At 38.2% G+C, this 23227-nt stretch overlaps 1 protein-coding gene across 1 annotated transcript in view; it reads right to left on the reverse strand.

Moving 5' to 3' along the window:
• Positions 1-23227, reverse strand: part of gpr158b (G protein-coupled receptor 158b) — a 78975-nt gene that overhangs the window by 5999 nt on the left and 49749 nt on the right. Inside the window, exons 6-11 of the mRNA XM_032566265.1 lie at positions 20514-20623; positions 18181-18419; positions 11597-11735; positions 6611-6716; positions 544-690; positions 117-360 (exon numbers count right to left, since the gene is read on the reverse strand). Of these exons, the coding sequence (XP_032422156.1) occupies positions 117-360; positions 544-690; positions 6611-6716; positions 11597-11735; positions 18181-18419; positions 20514-20623 (985 nt within the window). The remainder of the gene's footprint in view (positions 1-116; positions 361-543; positions 691-6610; positions 6717-11596; positions 11736-18180; positions 18420-20513; positions 20624-23227) is intronic.

Here is a 23227-nt window from a genome sequence, read left to right on the forward strand (position 1 = left end):
TCCTGACAGATATGAAGCTAAAATCAAGTTTAAAAACAAGACATTAATTGAAAACCAGGTTGTGTTTCCTCCGTCCTGCTGCTAGCCTACATCCAGATTTGTATCTGTGAACTTACCTTGATGGCTCGCCTCCAGCTGGTTTCTCCTCAGGGTGCCCCGGTTGCTGCCATGTTCACTGCCGTCGTCTCGGCTGCACTGGCGGTGTAAGTGCATGGTCTCTGGGATCTCTGTTATCCGCTTCATCAGGGTGCGACCCAGGCCTTTCTTTGAGTTGCGCTTCTTTTGAAGGTGAGGGTTGTTGGCGAGCATCTTCTTCCTTTTGTGGACCTCCAGCTGGGCATACAGCTTCTTCAGCTCTTCCTGTATGAGAATTGTGTTAATGTCCTGTTACATTTATGCACCTGTACGATTAGATGCGAGTTTAAAAGGATTATTTCAAAATGACTTCTGAATGAAATCCAGTGCTTAAAGAAAATCCCGTTTTTTTTAAAAGCATTGAAAATCAAGTTTCATTTCTGGTCATGATTTTAAAAGCTGCGCCACCCGTATGTCCTCTGGGTCCAAGCTGTGCTCGCTCCAGGCGGACGTGATGCTGCTGTTCAGGTAAGAGCCAGATCTTCCCATGTCCAGCTCCTCTTCATAGGCCTCAGTGGCGATATCGTCTCGGGCCTGAGTGCTTTTGGTCAGGAACTAGACCAGATGGAAACAAAGTGTTAAGACTGAGTCCACAGTGGAATAACCGTGTACCGCCCCCCAACTTTCCCATTGGTTTAGGATAATATGCAGACTGAGCAGATGTATATTTTGCTCAAGGACCCCTTCATTTGTTACACTGCAGTTAGAAGCACAGATGAAGCAATGAAAATGTCCAGCTGAAATCACTATCATTTTAAAAGATTTCTTGTCATTTGTTAGCAATGGATACAACTGGAGAAGGTAAAGGTAATTTTATTGATATAGCACATTTTCAGCAACAAGGCAATACAAAGTGCTTTACAAGATTTAAAAGGAAATACAAACAAAATAACAAACCAAAAGAAAGAGCAAAAGAAGAAAAAGCTATACTGTTGATCCAAAGTAAATAAACTAGATGTTTCTATTCAGGGTTGGTAGATAAGTAGAAGTAAGTATCTTCTGGTCTAATTCCTTTTCTGGTTTGGAAGAATAGGAGTCTAAAAAGTAGTTGCTAAGGTAGTTAGAACAATGTAGACCCACCTTTGCAAAAACAATAGGGCCTCTTGTGTAAGGACACTTAAGAACATTACCTCTGAAAGCATAAATTTATACATCATCAATAACTTTAGGACCAGAGACTCAGTTGTCAGAAACACTTCAGGACGTTCACAACTACCCAGCAAGCTAGAGGAGAGCTCTACAGGTCCAAACTTGCCCAGTTTTGACTGGAAGTGAGTATGAGCCCTGCTAAACACATATTATGTCAAGGACTTTTGAACAATGGCCTTGTGACAAGAAAGGTAGCAAAAACTGTCTTCCCATTGACCATATTACTGTGCAATTTGACATTTTGAAAATAAATTTGCTTAATGGAAACACACCAATTTCGAAAAACCTGTCGATTTTTGATAAAAAGCTGGCTCTAGGTGCTTTGTATACCGCAACAAAATTGGTTTATTTCGCAAAACTGCAATCAAAAAACTTTTTTTGCAACACACAAGTCACAACTAGGTGTTACTACTGGTACAAACCACGAAGAAGACCACAACGGTAGGAAGTAGGTTGAAAATCGTGGTGCGACATGTTTTTATTTATGATTTATTATGTGAACAAACATATTCACATGTGATTTTAATTGCATTTCTTATTCAGTGGACACACCGCAATTGCAAAATTGTATTTCTTTTTTGTGCCCATTTGTAATTGAAACACCTCTACTGAAAGAAAAATTCTGTAAAAAAAAATAAAAATCTAGCACTTAGTGAAATTCTGCAAGAAGGAAAAAAACAGACAATGGTAAGCTGGTGAAAAATGTATGTCTTTTTTCTGAATGTTTGGAATATGGAGAAGTTAAGGTGACATCTACCATCAGATTGGCGTTGGACTCACGCTGTAGAATCCTGACACAGCTTATCTGTGAGGTGGATTTTCATCCAAGGCTGTGCATTCTCCAATGGCTGTGGCAAAAAGCACGCATGAATACAGAATAGATTGAAAATGTCCTCAAGGAGGAACTTCTTCCAACAGCCCAGACACAATCTGGTGAGGATCTCTGTATTTCAAGCATTATTGAGCATCGCGTAATGCAGCCGAAGAGATAACAAAGTGGCTCAAAGATTAAAACCCCAGCGAGAGCCGCTCACAAAGCAGGTGGCTGAACAACTCTAAGCACCGATAAGATGAGAATGAGTCACTATCAGTCAGGATCTGACCCAGGAGGTGAGTCGCAGCGTTCCAGACTGAGCTGCAGAAAGAAAAGCGAACAATGAAATGCTGAACCATCAAGTATATTTAATTCATCTCTCTGTTGTGATTAGTTTTTTTTTGTTGTAAAAACTCAATGTGTTTGCGAACAAAAGTCCTGAGAACTTGAAATGATTTGATGTTCTTTGGTAAACTTTTGAAACATGGAGAAAAACCAGAAAAACATTTTGTACTTCAAAAACCTTCAGCCATGAAAGTCAAGAGTTTCTCATTAACGTATAGGAGGACCCAAATGCAGGAAGGAGGATGTAAGAATCATAGAAAGCTTTGTTTTCATAAACTAAGTGCCAAGAAACAAGAATGGTGAAACAAAGGCATTGAAGAACCAAAACTAATACAATACCAGGCAAGACATGAAGCACAAAGCGAATTCAGACCACAAGACAGCAGGACAACAGGAGCAACAATAGGTTTGACAGAGGAAGGATCTGGCAAGGGAATGGCTCAATAGAGAGGCTTAAATGCCAGGGAGGGCCGATTGCTCAAATGCTGAGCAGGAGAGAGGCTGCTAACAGACTGCAGCTGTAGGGAAAAGCAGCGAGATAGAGAGAAATATAGAGACAGGCAGGGAAATGACACTAAATACGCAGGTATCAGTGACAGTGATCAGAATCCAAAACACAAGGACACCCTGAAAGCACCACGACTGAAAATGAAAGTGATTGACTAAAGTTCACAGAATCAGTAGAGACCTTTCATTAGGGACAGCACTGAACACGTCAAATCAATATAAAACCTAGATTTCATTTGCTAATACAATCTGGTATGTAAATACTTTTTGGTCTTTTCTTCTGTTTTGATGGATTAGAAGTGGAGAAGGACTTGGTCCTTCTCCAGTGGGGTCATAAAAATGTGCTGCATGCAGGAGTTACTTCATTAATCTGAATGGCGAGAGTTTACTGCTAGGTGGGCGTGGCTTCGTATGACCCCACAACAAAACACTTTACGGTTCACTTTTTGTTTTAAATCAGAATCTACAATCTCAAAGATGAAGGGGAATTCATGTACCAAATGGAAAAATCACAGATTTAATAGATTAATTCATTAAATAGAAGGTGACTATAAGCTAACTCTAAGCTGAATCGTCTCGCGGTCTTAAGAGACGGGGTCATTCAGACCCCACATTGGTTTTTACTGTGTGTACTGTCCGGCGGGGTCACACTGACAGAGGTTTTTTTTGTGTGTGTGTGGTTTCGGGAACTGACGGTCTAACGGTCCTTTACCATTAAGTGATGTTTTACTACTTACAAAGTTAATAGGGTTGCTGTCTTGGGGCAGGCGAACTGCAGTATGTTCTTTTCTGCACAGATATATAAAATCTGGTCTCATAACAAATGGAGGTGCATCAGAAAAGATGTCTGTGTTTATTTAGTTTTATCTTCTATTTAATGCTTTCCTGGTCTCTAAGTTATGTCTGTGGGATTGGAGGAACATTGAACTCTTAACTTTACCATCTTCCTGTTCATTTTTTTTATTTTGATACATCCAAAAACATTAGTATAGGTCTTAATGTGTGTTATAACTTTATATAAATCTAACTGTAATGATTGCACAATAAAACTGCTTTTTTTCCCCATAGATTTTTGCCTCCTCGACCAGTGCTGTTATTGCTAATACTCAGCAAATTACTTTTATCGCCCCGAGAGAATATGAACAGCAGGGTGTGAAAAATGCACACTGATGTTGGTATTTGTTTATTTAATATTTGAACAGATTTTTTTTTTCTGTCAATAAATACATCACAACTATGTATTTTCTCCCGTTTTAACTGCTTGAGGTCAAATATACCGCAGACGACGCAAGGTTTTCGAGCAACAGCAGAAAGGATGAGTATGTACAGTATCTCAATTTGACTTTCCGCGTTTGACTCTTTGCAAAAACTAGTGAAATTAAGAATGTTGAAAAGACAAAAAGCAAGATCAAACAAATTGTATTGGTAATAAACAAATTAAATAAAATAAGATTAATTTTCAGTAGGACTAACTTTCCAGGAAATGAGGAAACGGATCAAAATTAAAACAAAAAACAAAGATAAAAACTTTAAAACAAAAGAAATGTTAAAATGCTTTATGTCATGTATTTATTAATAATAAAATATGAAGCGATTCTTAACGTAAAGGATTGATTATTATTAAAAACCCCACTCTGTAGCGTTTGTTCAGGGTTTTTTTCCAAACTGTGCACAAGGCAATCAGATTTATGTAGAAATATAAACGACAACACAACAAACAGATATTAAATTTCCACCTTTGTTGGAATTACACATACGGGGACAGAGAGGATGTCCAAATATTTAGTCGGGCTCCACGAACAGATGCTCTATGAAATTAACGTCCTCCCATTGCGCTCAATTATCCCAGCGTGCTCAACTGGGTTGCGCTTCTGAGGAGCCTAATTAAGAAAGCATAAAAAAACAGGGAGAACATTTCTCACGCAGCAGGAGCAAGAAACGTTTCCCATCAGCCCTAAAGACACCCGCAGGAGTACTCAGCTAAATTACAATAACCACTTAAACAGTCTGATTGAGTTTAAGGTAATGATGGTAAATGAGCCAGTGTGGATCTGAGCGTCGCAGCTTGCTGATATCAAATGGACTTAGGCTGATGAATAACGCGCCGTAAATGGATATTTACAGCGCGTTAGTAGAACAGCCTCCTCGATGGAGATTTGTTTTTGAATGCTATCCATCCTCCAATACAGCGGCAACATTTTCTCAGTCCGATATTATTAGTTTATGAGCGGGCTGTTATGCAATTTGAGAGCAGGGTTTCACTTTGTTTTATTTATAAAAAGTAAGCACAAAGAGAAAGAAATTTGATTGTGTTCTCGTGTGGAAAAGACGGTTTTACCGCTACTAATTTGCACTTTTATGTAAAATCAATTGGACTTGTTTGATGTTTAGAAGGTCACCTACTAAACTTCAGTAGGTGTTTAGTTTTTTATATGGTTTGTAAATTACTATTTAATTGAAATAAACCTACAAAACTTCCACACTCATGCCTCTGCTGACATCACACGAGGCAAAGCGTCTTTAGAGAAAATTCATTTTTTATTTTCTTGTTTCCTCTTTATTTACATGTGTTTGTTTGTTTTTTAAATCAAATCCACTGTCCTAGAAAATAACTACTACATAACTATTTACAGTGATACACGGCGAATACCACGTTGACTTATTTTACAGGTGGTGAAGTTGCATTAAAATCTATTTAAAACATTTCTGAAGCCAATATTTCTCATCATTGGTATTTGCTAGAGCTTTGCTGTTAACAGCAGCTTTCATCTTTGCTTTAGGGTCATCAGAGGCAAACCCTGGGAGAGACACTTGAAAACGGATCCTTTGCAACTCAAATACAAATTAGATTTTTCTTATTTGGTGTAGAAATCTGTCAAAAGAAGCCTACTAATACAAAGTGATCAGATCAGTGCACAAAAGCTGCATTTGCTGAAATGCTGCAATATAAATCCATAAGTTATTACTGTCAGAGTACATTTGTTGGTGAAATAATAATAATAATAAAAAACACCTCCATAAAATAACAGAATTAAAACAGTTGCTTTGTAAACCATCGAAATATCAGGCATGAAAAGGGTGATAGTATTCATCAGTAGTCCTGCACTTAGTACTACATTTTTAAATATTCCCCCATAAATCTAAAGTTAAGAAAAAATACATTGAAAGATTTATTAGGCCATTCAAGTGACTGAAAATCAAAGTGAGTTTGTAAAAGAAAAAAATTAGAACATTTCTCACGCAGCAGGAGAAAGAAACGTTTCCCATCAGCCCTAAAGACACCCGCAGGAGTACTCAGCTAAATTACAATAACCACTTAAACAGTCTGATTGAGTTTAAGGTAATGATGGTAAATGGTAAATGTGTCGCTTTATTTCTTTCGTGTGTATGGTTCATGTAATTTTTTTAGCCTGTTTTATGCACCGACAGCAACAAAGCTCTCAATCCTTGGCAATTAGAGTAAAACAGAATTCCTTCACATTTGAATAAAGTTTTCTTTTGTATATTGCTTCACCACTGGAAAATATATCAAATTTAAAAGACTTAAAAATGTTTGGATTCATATAAAAACACAGTATAAATCTGGCCTCGCTGACAACATCAGAGTTGAGCCCCGACTCGGAACGGTAGTCGACATGTTTTGTAAAACCGTCTTGTTACCTTTGGAACGAGCAGCAGCCCCAGAGTTACAGTCACAGTCAGGTGAGTGTGAGCAAAGAACAGCATGAGCATCCAGTCCGGGTGAAGCCCTGCAGCCAGACAGAACCTGCAGGTAAACATCAAACCAAGAGCTTTTTATTTAAAACAGCAGCGTGATAATTATTCCTAATGCTATTCACATAACAGGACTGGTCAACTATTGCAGTTATAATAATGTTCACTGCTGATTCTTTTGAGGTTTGATGCTTAAGTCTCCTTTAAGCTTAATTTTTGATTTCAATAAGAGTAATGATTTTCACACCATGATTGTAAATATTTCTGAACAGCTACATGTTTTTTTTATTTTTTGTTATAAACTACGACAAAATGTCGCATGGCGGACAAAAAGCCAAGAACATAAAACCAAGAACATAAATATACAAAAAGTATATTTACAAGACAAACAACAGGTCTAAGATTTGTGGTATTCATTTTTATTTATTTGCTTGTGTTTTAATGTTTTTAAATGATCTAGTTTTCCATTATGTAGTTTGATTTTGATCTGCTTACATGGAAACTTTGTGGGTGAAACACTGAGTCCCAACTGGTCACATCTGGCGGCCTGTAACGAACCTGCAGCAGGTTCTTGTTTGTGTCACGTTCCAATTGTTAAAGCCCAATTAATTAAATGTTTGTAGTTTGCTTGGATTGCTTAAAAAAAGACTCTAAATGTCTGTAGTAATTCAAATATCCAGTAGAAAGGACTACCATGACTGATAAATTAAAAAGGTAACTTGTCCAGCTCTAGGCTGTGTCGTGACTACTAAGAAATAATGCGCGGTCTGAGATAAAAGAAAACATTAAAATAGACGATTCTGGCGTTAGTCTTTGATTTCACAGGAACAAACACATCCAGTCTTATCTCCGTTCTACAGCAGCTCAAATTAGTTAAAGTTTGGATTGTGCTGCTTTTAATTTCATCTGAAAGCAGCTTTTTATACGATATTCCCGCTGTTCAATGCCTGCACAGTGGAAGAGAATGTACAATTTTGTGAAAATTTAAACAAATGATCTTTTCCCTTCTGCCTGGCTGAGCTCAAAGCGGGTCACCAAAAAGAAAAGTCAATCACAGAAAGTTTTACAGCAGAATGTGTGACAAATGAAACCTATTTCCCAAGGCAACTAACTGCAAACAGCAGCTGAGGTTTTATTCCTGCTGTGACTCAGATGAAACATCCTTTGCTTTATAAATACTGCTGAAATTCAAGCCTTCTTCAGTCACGATTTTTCTAACTTCAAAGAGCCAACTCCCCTGTTTTCAAAGTTAAATAGACGAAGATCGCTGAGAAACACTGCGCTGCAGAGTAAGTGGATCACATTTATCACAAAATATTAAATTTTACATGACAGGGGTCTTTCTGTAAGTTCTCTCTCTGGGTACTCCAGGTCTCCAACAGAGACAATGCTAATATGTAGGGATGCACAATATTATCGGCATGGTATCAGTATCGGCCGATATTAGCTGTAAATTTTAATATCGGCCATTCCGTCGAAATAACTCCCCGATATAAAAGGCATTATTTTTATATGACAAACCAGTGACAATGGTGCCTGCAGCTCAGCACAACGTCAAATTCGCTCTGTTTCAGTGTCGTCATTGTCGTGGAGAATAATTTTTTTTTACATTGAATAAATTTGACACTAAACATAATGTAAGTTGAAAGTGTTGCATCATTTTCAGCCTCCTTTTGTAGCATATGTATTTGGTAGCAGGCTAAATTCTCAAAGACAATGCAGTATTTTATTTCCACGGTAGAAAAATCCAGATAGTTTCAGTAAGTATGTATAGGAAAAAATTTCGGTATCAGCCAAATGAGTTTTAATATATTGGACAATGACCAAAAATCCAAGATCGTGCATCCCTGCTAATATGAAATGTAGTCAAAGTTTTAATTGATATGTTTCTAACTTACCAGTTAGACTGGTACAACTGGCTACTAACAGGAAGTTAGAAGCTAGCTAACAGGACGTTCATTCTACGATGTGTGATTTTTTTAAATCTCTATGTCCTTTTGTCAAGGCACTGTAGTTTTGACTGCATCTTTGCATCTAAAATATAAATGTTCATCAGTGCTGCGTTACTGTTTCATTTTAATGCTTCTGCCTAACAGCAAGAACGCGCATCTATTTTTAATCTTATCAGTGCTCCCAAGTCCTCAGTTAGAAAACTTATTATTGTCTGTTCAAAAAATTACCCAGAAATCACTAAAAGACATCAAAACATAATTTGAATAATTTCCATTTGTCAACATGTTAGATATATGTTTTTAAATGTCACTACTCTAACGATCCTCTGTGTTTATCAAACTTTAGGATTTGCAAAAATGACATAAAGGTAACATAAGTTTTTTCTTTACTGACAGGCCTATATTCCTTTGCTTCCTTTATAAATTTTTGATTTTCTACTGGTTTTGTTTTTGATTTTACCTCTAACTCACCAACAATGTGGCATTTTATTATGTTTTGTAAACTGTCTACATCAACGATTTAAATGGATCAAGAAGATTCAAGAACAAAACCTCGTCAACAGCAATGTGTGAGACTGAAGCAAAAAGCATCAATGGCATCATTCAGCAACAGGTTTTATTCCCCACATCCGTGATTCATTTACGCCCACACTGTACTGAGAGGAGTTTGAAGTGTAGAGTCCTCAATAGAATCAGGAAAAAGATATGTTAAGAGTTTCTTTTCATTTTTTATTTAAGTCACTAAAGGTCAGAAAAGTTGCCAACAGTCAATATCACCCGAGGGTTTTATGTTTTATGTATGCTTTTCCAGTTTTACGCCTGGGTTTACCTCTGCTTCCTCCCACTGTCTCCAAAAAGATGCATCAAAGTGACTGATTGGCCACTGTAGATTGCAATTAGGTGTGAATATGTATGTATGAATTGTTATCTGTAACACTGTATTTTTCTTGCCCTGTGATGGACTGGCAACCGGCCCAAGAGGGACTCCACCTCTTGCCCCATGACCCAGGTCACTACTGCACCTCCAAACGAAATTAAGCTAGGATGGATGGCTGGATGATGCAAACGCTGCTTCAAAAATTGCTCATACAATATAAAAACAGAAGAGAAAAAAGAAAACTAAGACTGATAAATGTCTGAACAGTGAACCCAAGCATTTACTGAGGAATTCCACCTTGAATGTAACTTTACAACCACTGACAAGCCATTGCATCACAGTATCACTGTTTCTATCTATTGTGCAACTGAGTTTAAGGGGGAAAAAATCCCTTTAAGCCATGTTATCCTTTAGTCCCCGTAAACCCTCAGGAGAGCTCTTAAGACTGTTTGGTTTGAATAAACCTGAAGGTTTGATGCAGCGCTGGGAATTTGATGCATCATGAATCCAAATTCCCAGCTCTAGCAATCCGGTTCTGTGTTTTCCGGTTCTGTGTTTCACTGTGTTTCCTAAAATTAACAGCTAGCAATGTTTCACTAACCAGTCCTGGTTAGTGAAACATTGCTAACCAGTGTTTCACTAACCAGTCCTGGTTAGTGAAACATTGCTAGCTGTTAATTTTAGGAAAACTCTGACAAACTGGAAGGAGTATTTATACGACCTTAGTATTCAAATCCAGCATATAGCAGATTAGTTTTGATTAACCTACAACTTCAAAATAGTTATGTGCATACCTGATGAGCAGTGGAAGAACTACTGCTTAATTCAGTGCGACAGGGACTGACATCAACAAACAGCGTGTGAAAAACAGAGTTTATTTTAGTTTCTGGCACAGTACATCGCTGCTTTTTCTCTCCCCGAGGAAGATATAATTTATGCTATCCTTTAAACTGTCTCACCCTGTACTCTGCTGACTCTGTTCATTTCCCTGACGAAAGAGCTGCATAAAGATGTCTTCTTTTCCCCGAGATGATATGTGCCCGTACAGCTTCAACAAGAAGATATCTACATGTAAGTGGTTAAATATTAAATTTATAAAGATCTTGACATTATTGTACAAAGTTTGATTTTATTGTTTTATTATTAGTCATGTGTTTCTATTTTTTTAGTGTATTGAATTGTGGTAGCAGCTTTTATAAGGACAAGATGTCCAAGACAAATTTTCCCTATGGGGACAAAAACATATCTGTCAATCTGGCTAGTTATCTAGCTGTCCAGCTATCCATATAGATAGATATACTGTATAGATAGATAGTTAGACAGCTAGATAGACAGATGGATACATAGATGGGTACCTGTCTATCTAGCTAGATAAAGAGATATCTGGGTATATCTATCTAGTTAGCTAGCCGGGCGAGATACTGTCACATAAATTATCTGATAAGACCTAAAGCTGGGGTATGTAAATTTACAAATATAAAAATATGTAAATACATATTTTTAAATTATTTTGTGACAGTATAATACTAATAAATAATCGGTGAAAAGATCAAGGTCCTCCGCATCCTTCCAGTGCTCTTATTGTCATCTGCAGAAATGCACCGCTCCCAGTCAAAATCAACCAATCAGAGCCAGGAGGCATGTCTTAGTGCTGTCAATCACACTCATGTATGTGCTGCTAAATTGTGATAATGGCTGAAAAACAACTTACTGTTCCAGGAAAACAGCTAATCCGCAGTCATTGGTGGTAAAGCTAACTAGCCTTAGCGTCCATGTCTGTCTGTTCTGTGGTGAACCGGTTGTAGCATAGCAGCGAGCAAAGAGGAAGCTGTGAGCAGAGCATTCAAGCGTGATTGACAACACTAAGAGCCGCCTCCTGGCTCTGATTGGTTGTTTCTGATAGAGCTGTGTATTTGTTCAGATGACAACAGGAGTATAGGGGGACAATTTCATTCGCAGGTTATCTGTCTCATATTACAGTGTTACAACGTAGTGATACAAATATGCAAAAAAACCCCACATTGTTTATAAAAGTTACATACTCCAGCTTGAAGCACACGTAATGAAGAGGGAATAGTTTGATGATCCATCACATTGACCCACCTGATGATGTGGAAGATGGCTGATATGAGGAGCTCGTTGTAGATGGCTACAGCAATGTACCGCGGCTCGTGGAAAGCAGAAGGGATGGTGCGGACGGCATAGCACAGGTACACACCCCACAGTAGGAACAGGAACTCAGCTGAAACAAAGACAGGCCAGCTGGTAAAGGTTCACCAGATTTGAAGTTGTTTGAATGTCAAATGCATTACTGTACTCATTTTCTAAATTAAAAAAAGATAAATAAATAAATATCTAGCGTGGATCTGCTTGATGTCCACCGGATGTGTTTTTTTCTTTATCTCAGTACAAATCCAGATGTTCTGTAAAGGTTCATTAGAGAATATTTTTGTGCTTTAACATCAACCTGCCACTGGGACTAGAAATGGAAATGAGCCACCTGGCTATAATCTTTTGTATTTACACGTATATTATTACGTATTGTCCCAATTTAAAACTTAAACTTGAACTTAACAAACAGGCATCATGAAGACTGAGAAACACAGCAGACAGTCAGGGAAGGGAAGTTGTGGAAAAGTTTATGACAGTGTTATAAAAACACATGGTCTTATGGGGTATGCTAATTTTTTCACAATCTTAGATACTTTTCAGAAAACATGAACTGATAACTGACATTTGTCGATGCCTTCATTGTATCTTTCAGATGTTTTCCGCTTCCAAAGTTCAACATTCACTTTGATTGACTTCAGTTTTTTGCCACAAAGTATAAGAAATGAAAACATCACAGAGCTGATTACCTGTTATCTGCCGTTGCAAACCACTGTGCTCTTCATAAAGCCCTTTTTGCTAACTATTCCCAGGATGAACTTTGAGGCCAAACAAGAAAAAGCCTTTTCCATTAGTGACCATATTGTATATAATTCTCTGAGTAGTTGCAGGCATTCTGTCACCTACCTTTAACTCCCTCCATGAAATAGTCATCTTTGTGAAAGCCTCTGCAATATGTGCCTTTCAGGAAAACATTGTATCCATTGTGCTTGTAATGAGCCGTCCACAGTCCTTATATCAGACAGCTGTGGTCGTGTTACTGGGATTATTCTTTAGCTCTCCTAACATGAAGGACATCAGGAATACTGGAAATGTAGCGCCACATTAGTGAGGAGAATAGTTTCCAAACACCTGAAACAATTCACAATCAAATGCTACAGGTGAAGTAACCACATGCACTTAACCTTAAAGGGGCGGTGTTATGTATTTTCCGGGCACATAGTGTCCTATTACAGAGCATTGAAGTAACTATGTTACCTTCGGTTATAAAAATGCTGCACATATCAAATACGACTTAAAAGACATTCGTTTGACTAAGAAATCACACATTAATAAGTTTGTCCATCTGATGTCATTATAAAAAAAAAAGGCGCCATCATCCTCCAACTACTTCCTGTCTTCTTTGTGGTTTGCACCAGTGGCAACGTCTGGTTGCTGATCATGTGACTTGTGTGACGTGCAAAAATGTTTCCAGTGTAGGTTTGTGAAATAGACCAATTTCAATATGGCCCAAAATGGTGGTATTTGTGAAAAACGATATAAAAAAAGCACATCCTACTAAAAAACATTGAAATTGACGGGTGTAAAAGTAAAAAGAAAAAAGTTTAAAGGGTATGAATAGTCCTTCACACAGCAATATACTGCTTTAAATACGGTTAAACTTTCAACCCCTCCTCCAAATCCTATTATAAAGCAATAAAGAATTATAAATTAATCCTCTTCCCATGACGGCAGTGTTTGTTATCCTCTTATCATGGAGCCGAGTTATAAAATAGGGTAATTTACAGAGAGGACGTTGAGAAGAGACGCCTGCCTTCATTGTTACAGGACAATATTTCAGAACAGGCGATCCAGTGTGTGGCTGCAAATTTGCTCATTATCACCTAATGAAATTTTAAAGTATCAAAAAATCTAACGTAATTATTGTAGCGTGCAAAGCAACGGAGTCTGTCTCTGCACCGTGAAATTATGTTCTGGATCAATAGAGTATGATCCCCAAAGATTAGCACAAACATAAAAGCATCATCTATCACTGGCAGAAACAGAGTCATTTGAAATATAAATGTAATTTTGCACACCCTTTTTGTGAACTTTCCAATAAGGCTCAAAGTGATTCACTGACTTTTTTTAGATAATGTTTTTTTTTCTATTTTTCTGTTTGTCACTGTAACAAATTTTGCTGGACAATACAGAAAAAATGGTCTCAAAAGAACACAACACTGGGGCTGGAAAACATTTTAAATAACAAAAACAACAAATGGATTGTGAAGTCTCGGAAAGCAAAACTGCACTTCAAATAATAATAACCATTCAGTTTGCACAAGAAAAACAGGCAAAGGTGCCAGAAAGTGCAAACTGACTACTTTGTACTGGGTGACAAATGTTTCTGAAAATGGCGGCTTTGCAAAAATATTAGAAGGAATGTCGCTTTAACAATTGTTGTCCATATAAAAATGTGTGTGCTCATTTTAATTTATCATGTGGTTGTTGTTTTTTTTTTTGCTTATTGTGACAGGTTGAGGAATTAAATCTCAACCTTATTTTTAATTAATATTTAGGAATATCCACAGTCTTTAAATCATCACTAACTACACAGAAAGTATTCATGTGTCAAAACATGATGATGCAAGAACCCACACACACACACACACACACCCGCAGTGCACGCCCACACACATATATTTCTGTTTGCTATTCTACAATGGCTGATGTAAATCTGGGCTGCAACTAATGATTATTTTAGTTATCAATTAATCAAGTATCCTGACGATTAATCAGTTAATCGGGTAAAAAAAATTTTTAACACATTCTACAGAAATATCACCTAACCACTTAAGCCTGTTTATGCTATATTAAAATACATTAAAGGATACAAATGAACAAAAACAATCAATTCTCTTTTTAACAAGAAAGTAAATATTTTATTGCCTGAAATGCAAAACCGTTGCATTCCTGTAGTAAATCTGATCCGGGTAAAGCTACAGCTATAACGCCTGGAGAGTTTTGGTCTTTAAGTCTTTAAGTCATATAAATATATATATATATATATATTTCAGGAAGAAATAACTATTGCATCATGCAGGTACATACAGATCATCCACACAAACATTTTTTTCTTTTACAAAAAGGGCTTTTCTACAACACTTGTCAACATTAAAAAGCAAGAAAAAACAGGAAGAGAAACAGGACTGCTTTTCAAAAACGGGGTGTCATGCAGCATTGATGAAATGCTCCGCAGCTGCTTCAGAAGGTGCTCCCTGTCCCTCTGCAGCCTCCGCAGCACGTCGGCGCGTTCTCTCCGGCTGTCAGAGCAAACAGCAGGGCTTCCTCTTTTCCTAGCTTGTCTACACACATTCAGAGGAACAACCGGAGGGATTCCTGTGCGCGCTTCGTTTCGGAGTGCGCACATTTGTTTGAAGATGTCGGCGGTTTGCAGAAGCACACACACACCCCCACACACCCCCACACACACACACACACACACACACACACACACCCCCACACACACACACTTCCTCTCTGTAGATACTTTGTGCCGTCTCCAGAGTGTCCTTAGCTGTTCTCCCTCCACATGCTTGTCTTTCTGAAGTTCTGGTGGTAGAAATGTCTCTCCGCATCGATGGCTACTACCCACCAGCATTTCCCCTCCCTCACTCCGTCTTTTCTTTCCCTGCCACCTCCAGTCTCTCAGTCTGCATGTCTGTCAGTTTTCAGTAGGATCTCTGAGGGATTCATCGTTTTTCCCTTTCCAAACAGGATTAGTGTCCCCTGCTGCCAGACTGGCTCCAGTGAGGTGCACATCGCTGCCTCCTGCCTCTAGAATCAGTCACCGAAGAACAAGCACTGTAACACAAGCTGAAGGCCATCTGGGTCATCTTGAACAGAAACACTGCAGGGTTCCAAGAATTATTGCAATTTATGATGAGAGCGGTGTGGTTTAGGGAGAAAGGTACGAACTCAGGAATCTTTACCCACACAATCCAGGACAACAATGAGGCCCTGACGATTTTATTTGGTACATGTTCTCCGCAGTTCTCCTAAATATGTATGTGCGTTGGTGATAAGATGGTAAGCAAGCTTTCAAAAAAGTGGTTATATAAGAAGAGTTATGGTCTGAAATTCTCTATACGCACTTCTTATGAAACGAAAACAATGCCATTTGTCAAAACATCAATAGTACACGAACACGCACACATACGGTATATACGTATATATTTCTGTTTCCTCTGTTACGATTGTTGCTGTAAATCTGGGCTGCAGCTATAGATTATTTTAGTTAGTATTTAACCGGCTATTCTGACGATTAATCGGGAAAAACAATAAACACTTCCTAGAGATTTTTCACTTAACCACTTAATCCTTTTTATGCACTATTCAAAACACATAAAAATACAAATGAACGAAAAATTTAATTCTTTTGTTAAATAAGAAAATAAACATTAGGTTTTTTTCTAAAATGCAAAACTGCAAAATTCCTTTACTAAATCTGAACTGGGTACAACTAAACCTATACCACTAGAGGAGTTTTAGCTAGTTTTTATCTTAAATCCAAAATATATACATTTTAATTAGTTGACAATTATTTCAATAATCGATTAATCATGGTTATTTCGATTAATCATTTGAGCCCAATGTAAACTGTGAAGCACTTTGGCTTCATAGTTGACTTTAAATGTGCTATACAAAAAATTTGAGATTGACAAACATGCTTCTGTCCATCTGCAGTTAAAAATTCATCCTTACTTTTTTTTTCTTTGATCAATAGTGGATTTCTTTTGCTATTTCATATTTATATTGTTTAAATACAAATGTTTCTTTTATGATTTATTTGGGGGGGACAAATCTAGACTTTTTCCAGATTGAGGGGTCCTGTGCTCCTGGGATTTTCACCCAAACAGCAGACGGTGCTGCAGATAAAATCTGCCTAAATTCAACATCTGATATCAAACAGTCTAAAGCAGACGTGCATTCCTAATTGAGCGCTAATCACAAAGTTTGCCGTCCATAGTGAAGCATTTTAGCCATTTGTGTAAGTATGTTAACTATAAATACTTGTGTTTACCTATGAGAATTCCCTCTGTGTTTATAATACATTTTTCCTTTCTGCTCTACTTGTTTGCTGTGTGCCACTTATGCAGCATGTGAACTGTGAGCTGGACCAGCATCCTGATTAACAGTCCAGCTCTGCTCTTCAGGGCGAAAGAGCCCTGAAAGGATTACTCCATCATATAACAATTATTAAGAGACTTGTGCGGAGAAAAGGTAAATTGTACTCCCGAAATATATAATTTTATATTCAATTTTGAAATTGTGAAAGTGCTCTGAATTACAGCCTGAAATTGTCAGTTTTGAAAGAGGTAGTAGGTTTTGGAGCCCTTTGAGTCTTTCTTAAATAAAAAGCTCTTTTTTATCTACAAAAGGAAACACATGAAAGCAGAGAGGTTTATCAGATTTAGAGGAGGTCACGATGGTACCCGTTAATGTCTGCTGCATTTGAACAAGACTCCAATTTGTAAAGTTTTGCAGGTAATTAGAAGAAGTCAAACTAAAGTGTCACCTGTAAGTGTGACTATATGCTGGGATGTTTGGTTTTGGAATCATCACCTCCACATAATAAGTGACGACATCATGTTTACAACAAATATGAAGGAAACAGAGTAGAAGACCTATAAAAAGGCAAATGACTGACATTACTACAGGTAATTTATACCACCAATTCCAACAGTAACCTCAGTCAGAGGGCGGCGCCAAACACACAACAGATCACACATACGAGAAGAGGAAAGGCAACAATGAAACTAGGCATTACGGGAGTGATCAGATTATTTTATATCTCACGTGCACGTATACCAAATTCTGGTGAAAAATTTTTTTTTGTTTTTCTCTTGAACATGGGAGTGATCGAAACGACTGAAAAATGTTTGCATCCTTTAGTGAGTAAATATGCCAGCTATGTGGAGCAGGTGATTTAATTCACTTTTGCCTTTTGCCAACACATATCCACATCTCTATTTCATCCCTTCCTGCCACTTTTTCATTCCTGAAAATAAACCATTTTTTATCTACATGGCAAAAGCTTGTACTAAACTGCCTTATTTATGGAGAAAAATGGTCACTAAATTGCACAATTCTCAAGTTCTATCATCTGAAAAAATTGTATTACCTTCTATTATTATTCTAATTATATCGTTACACCTCCTTACCGCAGGTGGTGAGTAGATTAAAGAAAATGTATTTAAATTGTTGCTTGTCAAAGCGGATATGAAAGAAGCCCACTGGCAGGTACAAATCGATTCACAGTGGACACAAAACCTGAAAACCTGAGGTACAAACATAAATAAACATAAACATAAATAAAACACAAATAATACTCCTTGACTTTTTCTATTAGATTTATATTTCTCCAAACATTTCTCAGCTGAACTCCCATGACAAAGCAGTTGTTTGTAAAGTAACGAGATTACAATTGACTCGCAGGCATGGAAGTCAGGGTCACGGATTTGACCCAATCAATGACTTTCCTCTTGACCAAACTGCCAAAAAAAAAAAATTAAAAAAAATCCCACACACACACTCACCCACTCCCATCATGTAGTCCCATCGGTCCAGCAGGCACATGCTGAACTGCATTCCCTCTGGTGTGAAGCCTGCGACTATCAGACTGCGACTCAGCTCCGGGCTCTGGCACACAGCCGAGGTCCAGGCCACCAGGAACCACAGCACAATGAGGAGAATCACCGCCAGCAGCCGCAGGACGCGCCAGCTGGTCATGTAAGGCGTCCTCTGGGCCGTGCGGGAGAGGAACACCTTCAGGACCCTGGGGGAAGGAAACACGGTCTGAATCTGGAAAAACTCCAAGATTATTTCCCAAAGCTGAGAAGTAGATGTTTTATCCGACATTTTCAGTTTACTTGAACTGAAAATGTATTATTAGATTGTTGCTTCGGTCGACATTCCCACATGAACAGAAACATATCCATTTCGGTTTTATGTATTTAAGTCTATCTAGCGTGCTGTGCTCCTGTACGGGATGAAGTGGAAAGCAAGAGGAAGAAATGTTCTTGTTCATAAAATATAAAATACAACAATCTGAATCTGTTTTTAGTACAAATTCGCTACCCATGTGTTTGGAACAATGCATGGGTGGTTTATTTATAAGACGTCAGGTCTTGGTGGATTTGCCCGTGAGAAATTCCCACACATGACTCACGCATGTTGCTCCGGTGAGTGCTGCAGTCGTAACCCACACTGGTTTCGGTTCCACAATCCCAGCCGTTCGCTCTGAAAGCTCACACGGCCCAGGAGCTCTGCGACGTTACTTGTATGAAACGAAGGGGGAAGGAAATTATCCACAGTGGTGGATTTGTGGTTGGATGGTAATTGTGGAGCTGCTGTCGGAAAGGAATCGTTTGCTTTGTACTTTGCATTGATTGACAACCTACAAACAGCGCTTCTTACAGCTGCAGTAAGTAACTTTAATAAAAAAATATTTTACAGATTTGTTAAAACTGGGTCATGACAGTTTGGTATGAGATGGATAATCTGTGAAAGAATCAAGCTCCTCTGCTGTTTCCCTGCGCTAACTAGAAATAACTAATCAGAGCAAGGAGGAGGGTCTTAGTGCTGCCAATCAAGCTTGTATACATGCTGCTCACACCCTCCCTCTCGCTCTCTGCTATGCTACAGCGTCTCCCCTTCAGCAGAGCCTGTCGTGAACGCTAAGGCGAGTTAGCATGGCCACAGATGATGAAAAACTGTTTTCCTGGAACGATAATTGTTTCTCCGCCATTAGAACATTTAGCAAAAGCACACAAGCATGATTGACAGCACTAAGACCGTCCCCCTGCCTCTGATTTTGACCAGGAGCCGGTGCATTTCTTCAGACATCAACTGTAGCACTGGGAGGAGGTGGAGGAACTCAAACTTTTCACAGATTATCTGTCTTATATTTTACTGTCTGTACATGGAAACTGTTTTAACAAATATGTTAAAAAAACAAAACAACATTTCTTTCTAAAAGTCACACACTGCAGCTTTAAGGCTTTTGTCTTGCCACATTTCGACAAAGGCCAGATTTATGAATTGCAAATCTCATAGTTCTACTACGGACAGATCCGGAGTTGAACCTCAACCTGAGCTGTAAATCTCTGCAGTTTCTCTTTCGAGCTTTTCTGACTGACTTTCTCCAGTCCAGCTACAGTGAACCTCCAAGCCTTGGTGGGTTTGCAAGTGTACTTTTTCATTTATGTATTATTTTCTTATACAGTTTTGCATAACTTTGTGTCGGCCTGCATCTCAAAATTTCAATGCCTTTAATCAGCAGTGAAGTTTGAAAAATATGTCATTCTCTGTTTATAATGCTCCTCATTGGCAGTCCGGACTGTGACAAATCCGTTTCATCTGATATCCAGTTTTGCCGCTCAGGCTGTAAGAGTTTTTCCCCCTGAGGCACACTTTCCATCTAACAAGCTCGCAAAAAGAAATAATAAAAAAAAAAGTCAAATTGGTAATTTTGCCAAGAGAACTTTCTGGCCAATCTTTGACCTCCTTCTCCCATCTCAGTAATACTCGCTCCAAGCTGCAGATTAGGAAGCCAGAGTGGGGCTGTGTGTGTGTATGTGAGTATGAATGCAGGCAGACGCGCAAAGATCAGACCTGATGTGAAATTTAAATGTCCGTACGGGCCAAAAAAAGCACGCAATCTTTGAGAGGGAGCTGAATTATTGAAACAGAGAAAGGAGCGGAGAAGATGGTAGGATAGGAGACGTCGAGTGAGAAGTGGGGTTTGCCTATTTTTAGTTTTTGCTTTCAATTTAATATCCCCATCAGAATAATTCATAGAAAAAGAAAGGAAAAAGAGAAACATCTCAGATACAGATTACGCTCTTTGTTGTCGTTAACTCAGCCGTACCTGTACAGCTTGAGGATGATGGTGCCGTACGCGATGGCGAATCCCAGGAGGCGAACCCACCTGAGGAGGATGCATCGAAACACGCTGGGGCTGAAGTACAGGATCATCACCTGGAGCGAGAGACAAACACACCAGCATTATGGGTCATGCCGGGGTTTCTGCAAAAACGCTAAATCTTCAGAGTATTTTTGGTTTAGTTTCAAATTCTGGTTTAGATTAGGAGTTACCAAACTTTTTCATGCCACGCCCCCTCCTAACAGCACTAGCTTTTGTTCAGGAACCCCTTAAGCAAGCCCACAGACAATGCTACAAAATCCGTAAAGAAACCCAAACTTTAAGTTTAACTTTGTTTTCTTTATTCACTATTCAACAATTATTACAATTGTTTAGCATAAATGCTGCCTCATTCTGAATTTCAATGGCCACAAATTCTGTGGCTCAAAATTTTATTATCAGATTATATACTATAACTTTACCAGATAATACAAGCTTTCATCAAAATCCTCTGAAATTAACATCAAATTGTACTTTATTCCCACAGTTCTTATGGATTTTTGCAGCTATATGTCCTTCGCAGCTGAGCTCCTTCAGTCTCTTTCTTGTCAGAAACTTTTCCATTTGTTGAGAAGCAAAGCAGCTCAATGACTTTAACCGGCAGCCAATCAGAAGATAAGCGTCAGAAGTAAGACTGAAATAAGCTACTTTAACTTACATTTCATTTTAAAAAAGAAAGAAAAAATATTTTAGAATAGAAAAAATATATATAATGAAAAATGGATTTAAAAATTTTTAAGAATTCAGTTTTGTTTTTTATTTTTGCTTTTTTTATTCTTCAATTTCCCTCCAACATAACGCCCTCTGACTACCCCCACTTTGAAAAACACTTAAAATAAGACTAAACTAACTTAAAAGTACATTTCCAGAGAGATCAGGGTACTTGTTTTAAGTCAATAATTCCTTAACATTGATTTTTTTTAAAGTGCTACTTCCACTGGCAGATTATTTCACTTACAACATGGAAAAAATGTCTCGTTATAAGATAAATAATCTGAAATAATCTTTTTCAACAAGTAATGTTGTTTAAAACTAGTGCTGGTTTTAAGCAACTAGTTCAAAACAATAGTATACTATTGCAAATGTAATAAGATAATTACACTAGAAACTAGACCAGAAAATGTTGGGTTTTTGCAGTGATATAATGTCACACATATCACATTTCTCTGTAGTTCACAAAAAAAATCCAAAACAAACAGAAACTCAGTCTTCACTAAGAGAGAAGCAGAGCTGGAGGCAGACCTGGCATCACAGAGAGCTCACGCCTCCACAGCTCACATCGACTGAAAGCAGCATGTGGGTTATATGTAGGGCACGACATTAAATCTCACTCAAAATTCTGCGTTTTCTTCTCTTTTTCTTCTGTTTTTCCAGAAATAAATATTGATGTTCTGACCTGATCCAGTCTCGAATCGTCTCTCCAGTTTGTCACAAAGCTTTGAATTTGGTGACAGTTCATAAATTATTGCTTCACCTTTTTCTATTCGGATGTGAAGATTTTTTTCCCCCCAGCAACTATTACCTGAAGTAGGGTGCGATGGAGGCTAATGGAGGCAAGTCTGGCATACCGAGAAAAATCACAGCTTCCCTTTGCACTTCTGCATTTCACTTCATTAGCGTGCAGCTCAGCAGGACGCCATGTATTAAATCTCCAGCGGCCACCATTCTGAACTAAATGAAGCTTGGATCAGCCACTTAATTGGTACGCCCCCCCTCCTGACCGTTTATGCATGACCCTTTCAGGAATTTGCATTATTTTTGCTGTTTAGGGGAGTCTGAAGAAGATTACCACGCCCTTTTCCTCCCCCTGAGGCAATGTTTGGAAGGAAGTTGGTGATTGTTAAAGTTTCTGTAGGAGATCACAGAGTCCGGAGGTAAATGTAAGGTAACTTGGAGCAAAGTTTGAGAGCTGGAAAAGAAAAAAAACTTTTGATTTAGAAAGTTTAGCCAGAAAAACAGAATACAGCATTGGTCTTGGTGCTGTAAAGACTCCATAGCTACTCACAAGCTAGCTTGGCCGTTGCCTTCCTATGCAGTTCTGCTTGATTCTCATCTCCCTTCACTGCTCTGTCTTGTATTTCTCCCATTGACTTGGATTTCTCTGGTACAATTTCAACCAATCAGTGAAAAGGATAAGTTGTGAACGATGAGGTCAATTTTCTGTACTCTGACTGTAGTTTTAGAAATGACAGTAGAAGAAATTAACAAAGCCGTTCAGCTCATGTTGGCCATGTTTTAAAAATATTAAATGAACATCGGCACCCATCTTGTTTGGCTCGGCACGTCTCTCTTCGCAGTGGAAGACGGTTGTTTACAGGACAGAAAATTTCTGGTAAGCTTCATAGCACTAATTAGCGCATTAGGAACTCAACAGCCAAAAGTTAGCCATTGGGTAAAGTTTAAAATAATACACAGTGCATTACACCTTTTTAATGTACCACAAATTTAACAATTTAACCCAGTGCATCCTCTTTCCAGAATAATAATTTAGTAAAAGTGTTTACAATCAGAAGCTTCTTCCAATTTGCTGCATCACAGATTGCGACAGGAGACACTTCCTGCCCACGGCCTCCTCTTTGGAGAAAGTTAGATAGCGGGAGTTACTTCAACAACTCCCTTCTCTTTAGGAGTAATATTTTTTATTTTCTTTTTCGGGGATC

Source organism: Xiphophorus hellerii, chromosome 6 (genome assembly GCF_003331165.1).
Source record: "Xiphophorus hellerii strain 12219 chromosome 6, Xiphophorus_hellerii-4.1, whole genome shotgun sequence".
Classification (NCBI taxonomy): domain Eukaryota; kingdom Metazoa; phylum Chordata; class Actinopteri; order Cyprinodontiformes; family Poeciliidae; genus Xiphophorus; species Xiphophorus hellerii.